This window comes from Protomyctophum bolini (assembly GCF_963924005.1).
Source record: "Protomyctophum bolini genome assembly, chromosome: 1".
In the NCBI taxonomy this organism is placed as follows: domain Eukaryota; kingdom Metazoa; phylum Chordata; class Actinopteri; order Myctophiformes; family Myctophidae; genus Protomyctophum; species Protomyctophum bolini.
The window spans coordinates 39836257-39851161 of record NC_137862.1 but is presented as its reverse complement, the minus strand read 5'-3'; the positions used below and the strand labels follow the sequence as shown (position 1 = coordinate 39851161).

At 44.6% G+C, this 14905-nt stretch overlaps 1 protein-coding gene across 1 annotated transcript in view; it reads left to right on the top strand.

The window, feature by feature from the left end:
• The window catches only part of hipk3b (homeodomain interacting protein kinase 3b), a 68470-nt gene extending 54562 nt beyond the window's left edge, over positions 1 to 13908 (top strand). The window contains exons 8-17 of the mRNA XM_080760611.1: positions 597 to 720; positions 1582 to 1682; positions 2530 to 2660; positions 3725 to 3892; positions 5304 to 5633; positions 6301 to 6447; positions 7746 to 8008; positions 8397 to 8448; positions 9431 to 9564; positions 10648 to 13908. Coding sequence (XP_080616737.1) covers positions 597 to 720; positions 1582 to 1682; positions 2530 to 2660; positions 3725 to 3892; positions 5304 to 5633; positions 6301 to 6447; positions 7746 to 8008; positions 8397 to 8448; positions 9431 to 9564; positions 10648 to 11303 — 2106 coding nt within the window. The 3' untranslated portion in view covers positions 11304 to 13908. The remainder of the gene's footprint in view (positions 1 to 596; positions 721 to 1581; positions 1683 to 2529; positions 2661 to 3724; positions 3893 to 5303; positions 5634 to 6300; positions 6448 to 7745; positions 8009 to 8396; positions 8449 to 9430; positions 9565 to 10647) is intronic.
• The last annotated feature ends 997 nt before the right edge of the window (positions 13909 to 14905 follow it).

The window sequence follows — 14905 nt, the reverse complement described above, 5'->3', positions numbered from 1 at the left end:
CTTATGTGAAGTATAATTATAAACAAAAGACAACAATATCTCTGTGCACAAATACAGTCAGGAACATTACCATTAGCACTGGAGACTGGCAGGTTTAATGCCACTCCAGAAGAAGAGAGATACGGCTTGTTATGTGATCTTGTTGAAATTGAAAACGAGGTCCACTTTCTGTTTTATTGCCCTAAATATGATGACATGAGAGAAGTATTTGTTACAACAAGATGTCTTCCATTTGTGTGGGTGTCCTTGAGTTAGAATGATCATGAAGAAATGGAGATATGTTTTGTTAAAGGAGTTTTTGTTTGGGAGAGCTGACGGAGTATACTCTGTATAACACTGGACTGTAATTCCACCTCATCTACACTGCCAGATAGTCTCTATTTGAGCGAGGTTTCACTCAGGCCCCCAAACACTTTTATTGCTTCAGGCTAAGTCTCAACGCAACTCTATATCGGGACAGTTTATCGGAACGCTCGCTCCTTACCCGTGTATGTGAGTGAGTGTCTTATAAACCCATGAGGGTTGGGCACTTTGTGTGCAGGACACGGAAATAATCAATCAATCAATCTATGTTGGTCTCTGTTGTTCTCTTTCAGGGCATGGCCCCCTCAGCCCCCTCAGTGATGCATCCTGGGATTTCACTGCAGACCGGAGGTGGTCAGTTCGGGTGCAACGATTCATTTCAGCCGGCTCTCATCCTGTGTCCCCCGACCATCCAAGGTATAGGAAACGTCAAACCAAGTCCTCTCCTACCATCTCTCCTGTTCCTTGTTCATTATATGGCTTTCAAAAGTCATTTTGAGGGCAACTGTCTGTTCTTATTGACGATCACAGGGCGGCTGTGGCTCAGGAGGTAGAGCAGGTCGTCCAATGATCCCTGGGTCGGCGGTTCGAATCCCGGCTCCTCCTGTCCTACATGTCGGAAGTGTCCTTGGGCAAGACACTGAACCCCACATTGCCTCCAATGAGTGGTCGGTGTGAGCTTGCCACCATTGGTGTGTGAATGTGGGAAGTGAGGATGCGTGCGTCGACTGTTCACCACTTCACCTCCCAATGTATGAACGCTTTGAGCACTTGGAGAAGCGCTATAAAAATGCAATTCAATAAAAGTGCAAGTCATTATCATCTCTAGATATTAACCCATTTAGACCTGAGGCCGATAAAAAAAGGCTTCTAAATCGTAACAGTTTTCTGAAAAACCTATGTTTCTATGTCAGTGGTGAATAGAAACAATAGAGCATGCACATCCACAAACTAAGGTGCTGGGCTGAAGTAAATAATAGAAGGTTTTATTTTCTCCCCACAGCGGACATGACGCTTCGAGCTCTTCATCAGACAAATTAGGCTCGAAACGTCATGTCCGCTGTGGTGAGAAAATAAAACCTTAAGTAGGTCTGCTATTTTTTTTATCGTGAAAATGCGGCACAAATCTTTGAATATATATTCTTTCAGATTTTTTTTTTCTTTTTTTTTGACGTCAGGCCTAAATGCTTTAAACACCAAAAGGGGTTCCCGTCCTGAATAGGTTAATAACCTGTCGTCTTGTCCCTTCTTGGGGGCGTCCATCCCTGTCGAACGCAGCTAAACCAACGGGCTACTCGGTTCGCATGGAGACCGCTGTGCCTCTGGTCACCCAAGCGTCCATCCAACCTCTACAGATTAGACCTGGAGTCATCACGCAGGTAAGCTGCACCAGATTTTAATTGATTTGATTTATTTAATGTTATCTTTCAAATTAAAACACACGATAGACGTGGAAAAATATGTCAAGGATAAAAAAAAACACAATAAAGTCAGCGACTATATTTCCATTGTTGTCCCTGGTCTTATGACATTATGACAGACAACAGGCAGATTATGAAGGAGGCAGATACGTAGCATCTAACGGCACATGCTTCATTTAAAAAAGAAATCGTCATTTTCACTTATTTATTTCACATCATTATTATTACCTGAGCCTCTTCCAGACTGCTCCTCAGAAGGTCCCTCTCAGACTCCAGCTCTTATATTATTATTAATTCTGGTGCATCACATAATGCCTTTTATTGGTTCTTTTTTACTACAAGAACTGAGTGAACTGCCATGCAGGTTCTGGCTTTGCTTCCATACAGTACATCTACTGGTCTGTTTTGCATAAGGTTCTCGGAACCTCATTTTGGGCTTGGTCTGGTCAGGAGGTTGTATTAACCCCAGAACGCAGAACAGAAAATAAGTGAAAATTGCAGATCTGTTGCAGATTGCAGATCACACCACTTTTATTCGTGTTGCAACTTGCAAGGCATTGTGATATTGCAGATTTTTGTATATTTGTAGCTTTTTATGATTTTAGTTTATTTTTTACTGACATACCTCCCCCTTCAGGGTGGTTCTCGTTATAATGTAAATGTAAGTTTCTGCGTTGCCCTTTGTACTTGAGAAGAGCCATAGAGCCACAGAGGCACATACTGTATGCGGGGGGTTGACAGGATGTGACTGGGGAGCTGGAGGGTAAATAGTGGTTAACTGCTTTGGCCCTCCTCCCCCACACAGCAGCAGGCCTGGTCCAACCGTGGCCAGCAGATATTGGTGCCTGCCTGGCAGCAGGTGCCACCGGTGCCACCCCCTCCAACCACGATAGCATCTGACACTGTGGCGGGCCCACAGAGACTGGGAGACTGGGGGTAAGACCTACACATGAATGCATCTGTACCTTAACCCATTTAGTCCTGAGGACGATTCTACAAATGCCTTCTAAATCCTGACAGTTCTCTGAAAAACCCATGTTTTTATCAGTGGTTCTCAAACATTTTTATGTCAAAGACCCCCAAAAATATATGAAATTGGCCGCCGACTCCCATCTGAAGGTATGTTGTTTCAAGGAACCCCCCCAGAAGCAAATATTTGAGTTAAAAACTGAAAGAATATATATACAACAGGTCATTTCGAGGAAGCAATCTGATTGGTTGAAATAGCCTTCTAGCCGTGCTTCAAACCAGCATCTTGGAACGGCTAATCAAAACAAAGAATTCAGCTCCTTCTGTTCTCCCAGAGTGCAGCATAATCGGTGGCTTTGCGCCGCCCTGCGCCACCATGCGCCGAGGTGCAACAGGACCTATCACACCGCTGCGACAAACGCCAAAAACCCTTTGGTTGCGTCTCGACCCATTGGTGTGGCTTGGCCATTATTGTTGTCCAGTATGTCGTAAGATGTGTTGATATTTGTGGTTGCTGTTGCTGTGGACTGGTTTAAGTCAGTGGTTCACAAACTTCTTCATGTGAAGGACCCCAACATTTACTCATTAGCCTGCGGACCCCCATTTGAAAATATATGCCAAGGAGAAGATTTTTACGGCTCTAGAAATGATTTTCAACCATTTCCATTTCAAGGACCCCCCATTTGACCTGCATTAAGCTATGGTCACCTATTTAATGGCGTTTCTATCTCTGGGACCCCAATGTACATTGAAAAATCTATGTTAATTTACAGTGTACACATCTCTGAGTTACAGTCCCGTAAGGGTATTTGGTTCCTAACTTGGCTAATTTGGTTTAGCTGGGGAACCCCTGGAACTCTCTCAAGGACCCCACTTTGGGAACCACTGGTTTAGGTTGCATGGCGTGTGTGCTCCACTGCATGTTAATGACGGATGAGTCACACAGTGTGAGATCACATTATAACTGTATGTCATGTCACTAATGGTGCCAAGTATTTTGGCGCCGCAATGACTGTGCTCTCTCGTTGCAGGAAAGTGCGTCCCCATGGCAACCATTACAGCTCCATGATGGCCCACCCTCCGCACATGCTGACGAACCAAATGACCATGTCCGCCCACCAGCCCATCAGCATAGGCATTGCACATGTGGTTTGGCCACAGCCCGCAGCTAACAAGAGAACCAAGCCCTGTCTCAACAGGTACGATGATGTCACACGCACGCATTTGAAATTATTTATTCTACATAACCGTGAGCCAGGAAAGGCAAAAAAGAAAAAGCACAATGGGCATTGCATAAACATCTAAACCGGTGGGGCACGCATTCCCAACTTGCATAGTTCCCAACTAGGCTGGTGCCCGTTATAAATCACCCTTTGCCCCTTTGCCGCCGTGGCATGACGTATTTCCTGGGTTGGACCACGTAGCTGTATATAGTGGTTATCATGACTATTTATAGTCTTCAATGGGCTATATGCATGCATGGCATTTTTGGAAAGAACTTGGGCCACTTATCTACTTCCTTCACAGGTGTTACCGATGATGCTAATGAAGGCTCTGTTCCATTCTGGTCAAACAGAGCAGGGTGCTGCTATTGTGCATGTTGGAAACATTCTGCTACACCAGTGGGTCTCAAAGTGTCCTTGAGTGTGTTCCAAATGGCCCCGTACGGGTGTGTAACTCTGAGAGAACATATGTACACTCTCAGACTTATAAGGGTCCTTGAAGTTGAAAACTTTGAGAACCACTGCACACTAAATGGAACAGACAGAGCCTTAATTAGTATCATTGGTAACACCAATTGAATCAACACACACTCAACACACACTTTAGTATCATTAGCATTTGCGCACACTGTTTACCTCTCGCCAGAAACGTTACATGTCGGGAGCGACGCAGTACGAAGTCACAAATTACATCCAAACTTTGTATGGCTGAAGATCCACCATGGACAGCTCTCCTGGATTCCTAGTTGTTGTATTATAGTGTTCTGATACTTGGTGCTGTGTTCGGATACTGTTAGAGCACGTTGAAGGCCGCTGCTGGCAGGCAGGGATTGTGATGTCTAGTCTGTGACGTCATTAGGACATGAAGTATCCAAACTATATATGCTGCTGTAAGTGTAATAAACCTTGTGAACGTTTTGATGTGACCAAGTCTCGTGTCATGTTAATCTTCTCCCGGGCCGGCCTGTCTGTCTGTCCGCCGCCGAACCATGGAAATGCCAACCGGGTCGTCACACACCAGAACCAGACGAGGGTCCAATACGTAGAATACAGTTGATCATAACACTAGTTATGGAGATTTGAAAATGCTGCTCATAACCGAGGAAAACGGAGATCAGATTTAATGCCCCATAGCTAGCGGTGACGGAAGCGTTGCATAGCAACCGGATCAATGTTAAAAGTCAACCATTTTATACACGGAGTATACGTTGGGGTCCGTATACTGTATATACAGACCTAGCAAATAACCTTCCCTAGCTGGGGGGTACGTATACTGTATACAGACCTAGCAAATAACCTTCCCTAGCTGGGGGGTACGTATATATACGGACATGGGAGAAAAATAATTTACATTTCAGGAAACATTTTTGCGATCTCCTTTTTGCAGGGGCGGCAGCAGCAACGTCTCCCACAACAACACCAACATCCAAATTTCCGCATGCCAGTCCCCAAAGATGGCCGATATGGCAAAGCATGTGGAGGAGGCCCGATGCCCCGATGAAGGACACAGTGCTGCTGGCGGGAGGCCTGCTGAAGCAGAGGAGCAGCGCTGCTGTGAGGTGGGGGGGCCGGAGGGTTCTGTGGGCGCCGAGCTGTCGGTGTCGCAGGAGCAGCAGCGGCAGGTCATCATGTCTGAGCTGGCCAGTCCGGCCGTCAGCGTCATCAGCATCAGCAGCGACGAGGACGAGAGCAGCGCACAGAGACACTCTCTGGGGGAGTGAGTACCCACACACCCACCCACCAGTAGAGACACTCTCTGGGGGAGTGAGTACCCACCCACACCCACCAGAGACACTCTCTGGGGGAGTGAGTACCCACCCACACCCACCAGAGACACTCTCTGGGGGAGTCAGTACCCACCCACCCACACACACCCACCCACCAGCAGAGACCGTAGTTTGAAAACCCACCTTTTCAGACTCCATCATGGCCCGTAGCACTTACCCCACCCCCTTAGATAGCAATTCTGTAGACTTAGATAGCATTTGATACAGACTTATAGCATGTTATGTAAACAGCATAAGTGCATTGTATGTAGTCATAGCACGTCATAGTACATAATGTATATCATAGTAGTATAGATGTATAGCTTATATGTATAGTTTAATTATAGATATTCCACTGTTACTTTCTTAGCTTACGCATGTTTCATGATAAATGTTTTTATGTGATGTATTCCCCATGCTTTTTGTTCTTGCTTAATGTAAGTCGCTCTGGATTAAGAGCGTCTGCTAAATGCCTAAATTGTAAATTGTAAATTGAGACACTCTCTGGGGGAGTGCGTACCCACCCACCCACACACAGCCACCACCAGAGACACTCTCTGGGGGAGTGAGATGTGACTTTGACTTGACGATGCTCTCTCTCTCACTCTCTCCCCCCAGGTGTAAGGGCAGTGCAGAGTGTGAGGCGTGTCAGAGCACGGTGAGCATGGAGAGGGTGTGTTCCCTCAGCAGCCCTGACAGCACACTGAGCAGCAGCTCCTCCACCTCGGCCCAGTCCAGCACCTCACCTTGCAAACGCCCCAACAGGTACGTAACGTACGTACGGCTAATAAAACCCATTCAGGACGGGAAGACCTTTCGTGTTTTAAGTACCCATTCTGACCTGAGATCAGAATCTAAAAATGTCTTCTACATCCTGACAGTTTTCCATTCTGACCTGAGATCAGATTCTAAAAATGTCTTCTACGTCAGTCGTTCTTAAATTTTTCAAAAATAGCTAAAGCATAACGTAATGCTAACACCAAAAGGGGTTCCCTAAAATGGGTTAAAGCATTATGTTATACTTTGGCTATTGAAAAATAGCAGATCTACAAGCTCTCTGCTCGAGCTTGTAAATCGTGATCAGATCTACAAGCTCGTGATCAGATCTACAAGCTCATAGCGCGGCACAAAGTCATAGCTTGAACTTGTAGGTCTGCTATTTTTTTTTTTATCGTGAAAATGTGGCCCAAATGTTTGAATATATTCTTTCAGAGCAAACGTTTTTAACTCAAATCTTTGCCCTGGAACAACATATTTTCAGATGGGGGTCGGCGGCCAATTTCATATATTTTTGGGAATCCTTCACAGGAAAATGTTTGAGAACGACTGACATAGAAACATAGGTTTTTCAGAAAACTGTCAAGATTTAGAAGGCATTTGTGGAATTGTCCTCAGGTCTAAATGGGTTAATAACTGAATGCCAAACATTTCTGGCCAACAATAACCTGACCCACTCCTTTGGGCTATTTTTTGTCAGTGTACATTTGCACATAATGTGAAATTTGTCCGTACTGAAAATGAAATGTGCTGTGCTACTAATTATTCAGAGCACTGAGCACTATTAGTACAGTGCTCTGTGAGCCGTTAGGGGCCTAGACGGCCTCCCTACCCTCTCAGCTATAGGCGCCCCATAGCACAAATATGAGGCAATCCAATTGAAAACAATTCATAACATCATATAAGCTGGCCTCAGGCAAAACAAACTCTCTTAGCTGACAGATAAGCTTCATAAATATTTCCTCCTGTCGTCACAGTTATGGCTGCACAGTTGATCATGCTGTTGAAAACTAGCAGATCTGCTATTTTGGAAAAATTGTGAAAATGTGGCGAAAATATGCATGGAACAACATATTTTCAGATGGGGGTCGGTGGCCAATTACTTATATTTTAGGGGATCCTTGACATGAAAATGTTTCAGAACGACTGACATAGAAACATGGGTTATTCAGAAAACTGTGGATTTAGAAGACATTTGTAGAATGGTCCTCGGGTCTAAATGGGTTCAGGTTTTCTAATGAAACGTGTCTGTCTTCCTTCCCTGACCACGCTTGGCTCTGTCGCAGCATGTCGGACGACGAGCAGGAGAGCGGTTGCGACACGGTGGACGGCTCGCCCGCGTCCGACGCCTCGGGCCACGGCGGTGACCGCTTCGCAGAGCGCCGCTATGTCGCGGACAGCAACCGGAACTGTGAGCCACGCGTGGCTTGTGTTCCCCCGGAGACTGAGCCCAGTAAGCCAATGGTGCGCACCATGGTGGTGCCCCCGATGAGGGTGCAAAACGGCAACAACAACTACCCAATGGCCAGTGAAATGCTAGGTACCACAGGTAAGCAGTGCACTGGAATGTCCCACATACACTGGGCTTTAGGTCTGACAATATAATATATCATCTGATTGTTTGTATTCATGCGACATAGCTACGCTACAGTGACGTTTGCTTCTATCAGCGTTGTTGTCTGGTGGCGAAGGATTCTAGTCAACAGGACAGAAAAGGAACTACCGGTAGTTAACAAGTTGAGCATTAGTCCCACTTTTAGTCCTGCTAAATTTAGCCTTCTTTGATTATTTATTAATTACAAATTGCTTTAATAATTATTATCGTATATGCCTGACTCAGTGACTTGCCTCGGGCAGAGGAGGGCATATTAGTAGGTTCCACCAGCTCTGAGATCCAGTCACCACTGCATGCTGTCTGCCCCCCCCCCCCCCCACAGGTCACATGGCCATGGATTACACTGCCTTAGTAGGCCACAGAGGTTCTCACAGGTGACTATGGGTGACCTGCCCTGACCTATCTGCTCTGAGCTGTGAAGTGGACATTGGTTTGCTTTGTCATCTCTCCTTGGCTTTGATTCCTTCCAGCTGGCTATCTTGAGAGCCCTGAGGTTCTCCAAGGCTCTGTATTTGTGTGGATGCGTGCAGTTTTGTAAAGCTACACTACAAGTGGCATGCGCAACGTCGCCATAGTGCTTCATGTCCTGACTCTAGACATTCCAAACATGCATGGCAATAGGAGAATGATGTCATGATGAACAAACACATGTGATACGGATGTTTTTTCAGGCATTGCGGCGGGGTTGTGCATGGCACCTGTTGTAGGCTTTACTGCAGCTGTGGCCGGTTGGACATGTCTGTCTCCTGTTGAGCGTGCTCTTTTAGGAGCCCACCTCAACAGGTCATTTCAAGTTGAGCGGTCAGTGTTAATTCCCGGACGACATTACGCAGGTTCATATCTCCCTGTCCGCTCACCAAGCTTCCAACTGTCGCCTCTACAGCTTCACATAAAAGGCCACAGCTTGCTATTCTAGTGCTATCGGAGGGGGGAGGGTTATTAATAGCCAATGGTGTGTGACCCCCAGTACAAGAGCTATAAATATTATGAACAAGCTTAGTTACACACACCCCCCAATCCCACCCCTCCTCCTCCTCATATCTCCCAAACATATCTATTTATAAACATGTAGATTATCTTCACAAGACAGACAGTGTTTTTGAAGAATCTTATCTGATCAAATACAGTTGAAAATGGCTCATATTAATCACTCAAAGACTCCCGGCACAAGCATTCTCATCGCTGTCATTCCGATGAAGCCGTGTTGGTTGGATCCGGTTTTATCCCCGTTTTTTTCCTCCTTTTTCTTTTTTTTTCTCTACCCCCTCGCCGTTCCCTCTCTGATATCGATGTCGTGGACGCCACATTATTAACGTGGCGTGTGACGCCCCACCCTTGGTTTCATCCATTCTTTAGAGTTGTCATGCCAGTCCAAATTGCGAGGCTTCCCCGGGCGTCCGCTACACCACTCCACTGCCCTCCTCAACCGGCCTCAGAAGATCACCCCCGCATTCCAGCCTCTACAGCAGCAGCCCATGAGCTTTGGGCAGGTCCGTAGCCGCTTCAAACACTGATTAAATACCTGTTATTTGTGTACCGCAACACAGTTTTATTTATTTTTTATTTTAGCACTGCACGATTCTTGCTCAAAAAATGTGAATCTTGATATTTATTGTCTTACGTCTGTAGTCGCTGAACATTAAGATTTGCACTACATTTTCACGATTTTGCGCTCATAGCGCAGCACTCGGTGCCACACTATGAGCTTGTAGATCTGCTATTTTTCAATAGCTAAAGCATAACATAATGCTTAAAACACCAAAAGGGGTTCTAAATAGATTAGCCTGATGTCCATCTTGTACCGGTTGGCGGTGGTACTGAGAAATAATAAAAATAAAAATATATATTTTATTGTCATACAAGGAATTTGTATTGGTGAGGTTGCTGCATTACACAGAACTTAAGTAACTCTATAGAAGCATTCCAATTATATACAGATGAGCAACAAAATAATTGTGTTGACTCACAGGGACAAGCTGTGTTTTTCCTTTTTTCTTTTTACCCCATTTTTCCTCCCTAATTTAGTTGTCATGCCAATTAATTCCTCGCCACACACATTTGTGTATAGTCACTGCTGTTGTGTCTTATGGCTCGTAAACACTGCACGATATTTGCTCCGATTATGCTGTCGGGGACCATATTTGGCGCTCGCCGACAAAACTCCCGATCTGACGCAAGATCGGGCTTTGATCGACTCCTAGACTCCTGCAGTGTGAAATACATAACGATCTGATGACTCGCCGACAACTTTAAAACTCCTACAGTGTGTAGGGGCCATTACTGACTCACCTGCCACTGAGGAGCCCCCACTGGGAGGACATAGAGCCTTCGTCCTACTCCTCCCGGCCAACACTACCTGCTGCCCCCAGCCTGTAGGAATGCGTGCATTGACAAATATTATACCACTCTCCCCGCCCCGCTTCCCTCCCCCGAACACTGGCCATATTGATGTCATGGACACCAAATTATTAAACTCTGCGATGGTGTGCACGCCACCGTGCCACATACGGTGTGTGTGTTTTTTTGTTTTTTTACGAGGACCATGTATGTGATGTTTATCGTCTCCTCCTCAGGTGCAGCATTACGGCTCCTGCCACCAGGAGTGGAACGGAAATTACCCCCACCGGCGACCGCAGGCCTACATCCCCCCCACCATGCATGGGCACACCTTCACGCTGTCCCACGGCAGCCCAAACCACACTACGGCCCCCCACCCACACCTCGGGGGCCACCCCATGCACTCCCAGCCCACATTGCTGTCTTATCCCACGTCTGGTGCACCGGTTGCCCACATCCTGGCCTCTCCTGGGTCCTCACGCCCTGTCCTCCAGCCCTCCTACAGCATCTCCCACCCGGGGGGCCTCGTGCACCAGGTCACAGTGGGCATCAACCACCGGCTGCTGCCGTCCCCCACCCTGCACCACCAGGGCCCGTTCAAGCCCCTTTTCCCCCCGCACTCCTACATCGCCTCGCCGGCCTACACAAGTTTCCCTCTCAGCCCCACCAAAATCAACCAGTACCCCTACATCTAAGGGCCGGCGGCGAGCATTTCACCCACGGCGGAACCCCCAGATACACCTTGCACCGTCTGAGGGCTGAGCAGCAAGCAGGGCGAATCCTCTGCGAAAACACAAACAACATGGTTTTCATTTCCAAAGCCATGGCACAACCACAGAGAAAGCAAGCTATTTTTTTGAATCATGTAGACTTGGGTGTAATTGAACTTTAAGCTTTAAAAAAAAAGAGAGAGAGAGGAGAAAGTTCTGGTGGTGGAGAGGGAAGCAGGGTGGGGAAAGAAGGAAAAAATGTATGAATGACTGAATGAATGAATGTGTAGATAAGAAACTCACACTCAATGTGTTTTGCACATTTGATATACCTTTGCATTGGATCTTCTATGAATACTCCTCAAAACAGGTAAATAATTGGGGCGGTGTTGAATAGTTAAAACTTTGCACCCCTGTTCCCAGCTATTTTTCTATATTGCCTTCTTACGTGTGCAAGACACATCCATATTTGTAAAGCCATCCCCAGTCTCTAGGTTGACAGATGCACATGTTGTCCACGGTGTGTGTTGTTGTACTGCGTTTGAAGTATTTGTACTTTTTTTTCGGTGTCCTTTCGGTGTTTGCAATGTCGAGTCACTTAACCGATTTAACTAGGGTTGTTCCTGCATGTGTTTCTTGCATGAGCAGAAAAATGTAAAGCGGAGAGACGCGTACCTGTACGTAGACGTTGCTCGTAGTGTTCATGTCACGAGACTCGCTGCATCGTATAATTGTCCCCAGCCATAGTGCCTTATATATTTGAGGTTGTTAATGTTACTTCTTATATATGACTATATACATGAATATTAATGTACCGGACTGCAGCACTTGAAATTCCAATCAGTCGATGCATCCTATGTGTGAGACGTATATATATATGCCCATGTGTATATGTCCATGCATAGCCTGCATGGACGTGATGTATCGTGGATAACGGTGCTCATTTTTTGGATTAAGTGTATGTCGGTGTGTAGTTCTGTTCTTCGAAGGACGGCATGCTTTGCTGTTGCGAATGCTTGCTGTGTCCGTTTTAAACGTTTCGTTTTTTTGTTTTGTTCTCCCTCCCCGAATGACTAGTGTACAAAACGTACAAAAAGTATTGAGTATAGCTTAATATTTGATAATCAATTTCTATTTAGTGAAACTCTTACTACTAACAGTATTTGTACTGTTTAATGAAACTGCAATACAATCTAAATAGTTGTTGATTTGTTTGTTTTTTTGTTTCTTCGTCTTAGTGTTTTCATTTTGAGTGTCTTTTCACTTTGTTTTATAGATGTTTTAGAAGTGTGGTGGGCATGGCTTTGATTAGGTGAGGACAAAAATGCAAACTCATTCACGGTATGGGATCTTCTAAGCCTGAGCAGACCATGCAGTATTTGATACACACACATATATATGGACATAATATTATAGAGCTAGTGTATTTAGTGCAGACGCTTGATAAGGTGTGAGTTAACTGTGTGCAATTATCTCATTTATGCATGTGTGACGAAGTTAACTTTTCCCTTTACATTATACCATTTGTTTTAAGGCTTATTGGTGTCGACTGCTTATTTTATACATTCCGTCAGGGAGAATATATACAGTATATACTGTGTGAATTTTTTTGTCGTTTGTTTTTACTAGTCATGTGCGTACATTTTTGTCTTTTACTTTCAAAATGAAGTTGCTTGTGCAGCACCAAAGACTGTAATTGATTTCCTTAGCAAGGTAGCTATTCTGTTTGCATAGACCTCAAGTAAACTGTAGTCATATAAATGGGGTTAAATTAAAAATGGTATTTAAAAAATGAGGCTGAGGCTTTGTCTAGCTTTTCGGGCGATTAATAAGTCGTGTCTTTTTTTTCCTTTCTTTTCAATGTATCATAGATAAGCTGCTATATGATGATTGCCACTTCAATAGCTGTGAAATTAGGGGATTTCTCTGAGTTTTAAACCTAGCGTTCCTATTTTTTTATAGGGCCCTAATTATCTGAAATAGAAGTGGTTTTGATTTTAGTGTTCTGCTTTCATGTTTGGAGTGTCATTGTAACTACTGTATTGCTGATGATGGACATTAGTTGCATTTGTCGGTTTTTTTGGGAGTGTGTTTTTGCATCAGTATTTTATCCATATTAACCTTTTTGGGCTCATAAATGATGTATCGATGTAACTTAATTTTTGTATGTTTTCATATTGCCGTTTTGTAGGCTGAAGCTGTAGCTTGCAGGATTGATTTAACGTTTTCATTGTGGTTGTTACAGTATGTATGTATACCGTATACTAGCAGTACTCTTGTTTGTATTGCAGGGGCACTGTGAGATGGCAGAATATATATTCAGTGTGTTCAGTGAAATGCTTCTGTAACAAGTTTCCCTAAGTCACACACGCACCACTAAGCACTTGTTAGTAGGCCTGAAAGGGGCTTGGTTGATTAGCCAATGTGTCTGAAAAGATTTTCGCCCGAAGTTATTTATTCCACTAAAAATTATGTTTTTATCACATTTCTTCCCCTTCTCTGTTTCAAAACAGCCCTTTTTGCAGCCCCCTTTTATCCATTCAATGTTATTTCAGGCTTCAATATTCTTTCCACAATTTGTGAATTTTGAACTGCCTTTTTGGTTTGGCTCGCTCTCCCCTTTACGAGTGTCTCATATCAAGATGGTGTTTGTCAATGCAAATCTTTGGCCATCGTTCCTATGTTCCTGTACTGATAACTGAGACAGTGTGAGTAGCACTGTATTTGTGCCTTGAGATTTCTGAAAGTGGTAGAATTGGAGATGGGCGGAGGGGGGGGGGGTGTGGTTTCTTCCACCAACAATCTGCTTAACCGAGGACAAAGATTGGCCATCCAATAACAATCTGTCATGTAGTTACCAGTCGTAACGGCCACTTGGGGTGGGGGGGTGGGGGGGGGCGGGGGGTGTAAAAAAAAAAAAGCTAATCATAGACATAAGACAAATTGAAATACAACATAATAGTGGTGTCATTCCAGGGACATTATACTCCTCTGCTGTGCTTATTTTCTTTGAAATAACAGGAGAGGAGTGGGCTGTGGTGGTCTCACCTGTTTTAGACGGCTGCCTGCCACCAAACCTCTCTGCGAGACACACACAACTTTTAATACTAATCTTTTAGATGGTCACTCTGACTGAATAGCAAAATGCAATACTTTACATTGTGCGGTCATTGCACCACTAAGTGTTCTTAGATATCTCCATGCTAAACTTCATATTACTTTGCATGCACACCGGAGTCACTTGTGTCTGCCTAAGAAGTGGTTCGCTCACCTTTCCACCTTTCCATACAAGTAAAGCCTGATTTATACTACTGTCATGTGACGTCATGCTCACAAGCTTACAAGATGCAACACTGTATTTTTAACTGTTGTTTTCAGTAAGCGACAAGTATATTAAGCATAAGGCTAAAATATTCATTATTGACAGTAGCTGTATTATTATACTTGGATGGAATCGCCTCATAGATTTCCTTAAGTACAACTTTAACAACCTTAGTATCAGAAGAGCCTTGGCTCATGCCCGTGATGAGTACAGTCTGACGATTGGATGTTTTAATGTGTTTCAGAATGTTTCGATATTTTGTCCAGGAGATTGTTATCATTGCTTCTCTGCAAAGTCAAGTATTGAATCTGATATTATGTGGACACAGGTGTTTTTGATTTTTTTTTTCTCCACAGGTGTTTTTGATTTTTTTTTTCTCCCCGCTCCATGCTTTACTGGTCACACTGATACTTTGGTTTGGGAAAGAAAGCTTATAACAACACGGCATGAACTTGGCAGATT